This window comes from Cibotium barometz, chromosome 59 (genome assembly GCF_041138505.1).
Source record: "Cibotium barometz isolate CiBa-2024 chromosome 59, ASM4113850v1, whole genome shotgun sequence".
Taxonomy (NCBI): Eukaryota; Viridiplantae; Streptophyta; class Polypodiopsida; order Cyatheales; family Cibotiaceae; genus Cibotium; species Cibotium barometz.
In genome coordinates this window covers 955,203-959,445 of record NC_141104.1, presented here as the reverse complement: position 1 = coordinate 959,445, position 4,243 = coordinate 955,203, and the positions used below count along the sequence as shown (strand labels likewise).

The window sequence follows — 4,243 nt, the reverse complement described above, 5'->3', positions numbered from 1 at the left end:
TGTGTGTTGTGGGGGGAGGGGCGGGCTGCTTCTTTTAAATACCTATGACCGTAAACCATTCTGCACCATCCCTCTTCACTCCTCCATCCCTGTAGATCCCTCCCTCGCTCATTGAAGATGGCCGGCTTCCAGGTATGTATGTAATCAACGAGCTAAGTAAGGCAGTCTAGGTTTCAACTTTCGCGCGATGAGCGAGCAGCAGCATGCCTACTGTGCTCTGTCTCTCTCTCTCTCTCTCTCTCTCTCTTTTCCTTCTTACAGACTTTGGGCTTTCCTAAATTGTGTCTGTGTGTGTGTGTGCACTCTTCTTTCTTACAGACGTAATTTGGCTTTTCCAAATTTTGTTGCAGGTCCCACACTGGGCTTTGGAGAATCGTAAGCGTTTTCTATCCATCCCGCCCAAAGGACGTACTGCAGCACAGTACCACCACCACCCCCTGCTTTTCTCTGGAAATTACTCGTCCTTGATCACACTGACTCGCGCGGTGGGCATGGGCCTTCTCACCACGACTCCCAGGCCAGATCCCCCAAGCAATGAAGCACCTGTGGGAGCCGATTACTTTCGTGACGTGCGCAACCATCCCGACGTGCTGGCCACCATTCTTGACTCCGCTCGGCTCACGGCGAACTACGATCCGGCCAGCGGCGGAACTGGCCCCTTCGATGATGCACAGAAGGCGACGCAGCTACGCCATGCTTTCCTCAACTTCATACAAGAGCTCGATAGCTACAGTGGCTACATCGTTCTTTCCAACGCCTCCACCAAAATAGAAAACAACCTCTCGGAGCTAGACCTCCTAGTGGAGCTTGTTGTGTCAGAGATCGGGGATCGTTCCGACGAGATGAAGTCCAAAGTCTCAGCCACCATTAGGTCTGCAGTCGACTTCGTGATCGGTCCTAGGGAGAATTTCACCTCTTCATTAGATGTGAGTTTGCAAATGGTGTCCCTGCCTGCGGTGTCGGAGGACGAGGAGGAGAGCAGTAGCAGTAACGTGAATCCTTCTGCTCTAGTCTGGCACTGTGTTGCGACCTTATCCCCCGAAGCCCCAGTTGAGCCAGCACCCACTACTGGCCCTATAAGCTCCGGTGTGACAGTCCAGAGCTTCTCTAGTACATCTGCCTCTTTTCGCCTGCTAAGCTCTGCTATAGTTGCTTATGCTCCTTTTCTCGCAGGCACCGTTATAAAAACTGCTGAAGAGCTTGAACAAACCCTCAACAGCCGGCCGGCCTTGAAGGACCCCCTATGTATTTAGTGTCCACCCTGTGTGCATTACATGGCCTCCCTTGTAATAGCTATGCACACATGGCCTCCCTTGTAATTTAGTGTGCACGCTGTGTGCATTACATGGCCTCCCTTGTAATAGCTGCACAACCTGCTGCTGGTGGTTTTTTTTTTTTAAAGGATAAATATATTTTCTGTCAACCTGCTGCTGGTGTTATTATGTATGAATAAGCAGCTTCTAATCGCTATCTATGATGATTATAGTTTTTCAGTAGGCGACTTCCCGCTACCTAAATTTCCCACCTTTTGTAAGTTTGTTTTTGTGCAAGAATCAATCAATCAATCGTATATGCATCTGCATGTGCATAAGACGGTATTCGCACGGCGGAGGGATGCCAAGCTTGTTGCAAGCCGCTGACACAACAGACGTGTCCGTTGCAGCAACAATAACAGCAGCAGGGAGCAAGTTACAGTACATTAGGGCGGCGAGAAGAAGAGCTGCGATAAGAACGGCGCGCCTCATTGTTAGGCACTTCTATAATCTACGGCAAATTTATTATTAGAGAGAGAGAGAGAGAGAGAGAGAGAGAGAAGAAAAAGCCTAATCAGCAGTGCGCATAAGAAGGCAAATATGGCAACGGCTCATTTTTATATGGTCCTCTAGGCAATGGCAATGGCACCTCTTTTTTTTTTTGCATTGACCATGAGATTATGATATTATAACCACTTGCAAATGATTCTTGCATGACAACACCATAATATTGCAAATGATTAGTAGGAACTCCTTCCAAGTGTACTATTTTAGGAAGACTATGTTAGCGTGCACTTATGTGAATTAGCACATAGTACATGAGTTGTTGGGACCCCTTCATAATGCTCTCACTCCTGTACAGGCTTTCACGATGTAAGCAGGGTTGGGAAAAAACAATTAGGGAAAAGGAACTAAATCCTCTTCACGACTAAATGGGAAGGAAATTAAGAGGGCATTTTCTATATGTATAAACTTAAAATGTAGCTAAAATTTGTTCTATATATATAAACTTAAAATGTAACTAAAATTTGTAAAATTTGAAGAGAAGGATTTTCCTCAAGTTGGACAACTTATAGGCTAACGCGAACCCATCTTTTCCCAAACCTTGGACGTAAGTGATGGCCATAATGTTTGGATAGAGGCCCATTGCATGTGTTGAAGAAACATCACTTTGATTATTTCAGAGTTAGAAGTGAACATTCTCCACCTTGGACGTAAGTGATGGCCGTAATGTTTGGATAGAGGCCCATTGCATGTGTTGAAGAAACGTCACTTTGATTATTTTAGAGTTAGAAGTGAACATTCTCCACTTTTATTCTCCGTACATGGTCACTCAAGCATATCCAAGCACCTCTAAAATGTGAAATGCAGCTGGCATGTATATACCACATGGGTGAACATTCTCCACTTTTATTCTAGTACATGGAAATGCAGTTGGACATGTATGTACCACATGAATTTTGCTCTTCATCTTTGGGATTGAGATGAGGGATGTAGAAAAATGGCAATCGCCATGTTTGTAGAAAAATCACAATCATGTATATACCACATGAATTTTGCTCTTCATCTTTGCGATTGAGATGAGGGATGTAGAAAAATGACAATTGCCATGTTTGTAGAAAAATCGCAATCATATATATACCACATGAATTTTTCTCTTCATCTTTGCGATTGAGATGAGGGATGTAGAAAAATGGCAATCACCATGTTTGTAGAAAAATCGCAATCATGTATATACCACATGAATTTTGCTCTTCATCTTTGCGATTGAGATGAGGGATGTAGAAAAATGGCAATCACCATGTTTGTAGAAAAATCGCAATCATGTATATACCACATGAACATTCTTTGCAACTTATGAACATCACAAGTGTACCTTCATTCTTTGCAACTTATGAACATATATACCACATGAATTTTGCTCTTCATCTTTGCGATTGAGATGAGGGATGTAGAAAAATGGCAACCGCCACAAACATGAACATTCTTTGTAACTTATGAAGAACATTCTTTGCAACATGTTCATAAGTGTACCTTCATTCTTTGCAACATGTTCATCATAAGTGTTACCTTTTGCAAAAGCACATTCAATGGCTAGTTTCTCACTATGTGCACATAGCTCATCTTCCACCATCCATAATGTTTATCAATCTCTTTCAATTTTTCGTTGATAACCCTAGCTCTTAAGATGTCCCTAATCTACCAAATCAAATGAGTAATCATTTCTACTTGCATCTATCCACAACAATATGTTGGTATTTTTCCAAGCACCTCTTTTCCTCAACACTTTAACTTTGTTTGCTTCTTCCTGCATGCTAGTAGTTGCGTATACATATCTCATGAAGACATGCATTGCAAAAAACTTCTCATACATCTATATATATCTTATGCATGCCAACAATTGCATGTACATATCTCATTGAAACATGTGAATATTAAAGGTGATGTGCTATTGGGGAGAGGTGCTTTCCTTGTAATATATATCCAAAGCAGCTTAGAGCATCATCATCAAGCCTGGCCTCCTTGGCATATCCACTAATGTGCATAGTACATTCCAAGTTACAACATTCTAGGCTATAATCTTGTCAAATACTTGTTGTGCTTTTCAAGCACTCAGGGAGGGAAAATCAACCCATTGGCCTCTACACAGAACCAACCACCCAAAACCTCTCAAAATGGGTCAAACTCAGGGCACCACCTAGATTGTGCGGTTAGTATCCAATTGCATACATATTGTTGAATAGATAGAGTGGTAGGTTGGGGAAAAAAGTGATGAGGAATCATGGGAAACTACAAAAAGAGACGGGTAGCATAGTCATCAAACCTACGCATTGTGGCTCGTGTTGAGGAGAATGCTTTAGTGATGGGAAGGGGCACTGGTAGGGGTCATGGTGGTTAGTATGTTAGGAGAGAGCCTAGGAAGTTTAATTGCTTTCTCTATGACAAAGAAGGCCACTTTGTTGTCGGTTGTCCTGAGAGGCCATCTAGGG

General features: G+C 42.9%; 1 protein-coding gene across 1 annotated transcript; it reads left to right on the top strand.

The window, feature by feature from the left end:
• On the top strand, positions 1–1,423 carry LOC147605351 (uncharacterized). The gene is made up of 2 exons (XM_086793132.1): positions 1–132; positions 351–1,423. The coding sequence occupies exons 1-2, from the start codon at positions 118–120 to the stop codon at positions 1,251–1,253; spliced, it is 918 nt and encodes a 305-aa protein (XP_086649258.1). The 5' UTR covers positions 1–117; the 3' UTR covers positions 1,254–1,423.
• The last annotated feature ends 2,820 nt before the right edge of the window (positions 1,424–4,243 follow it).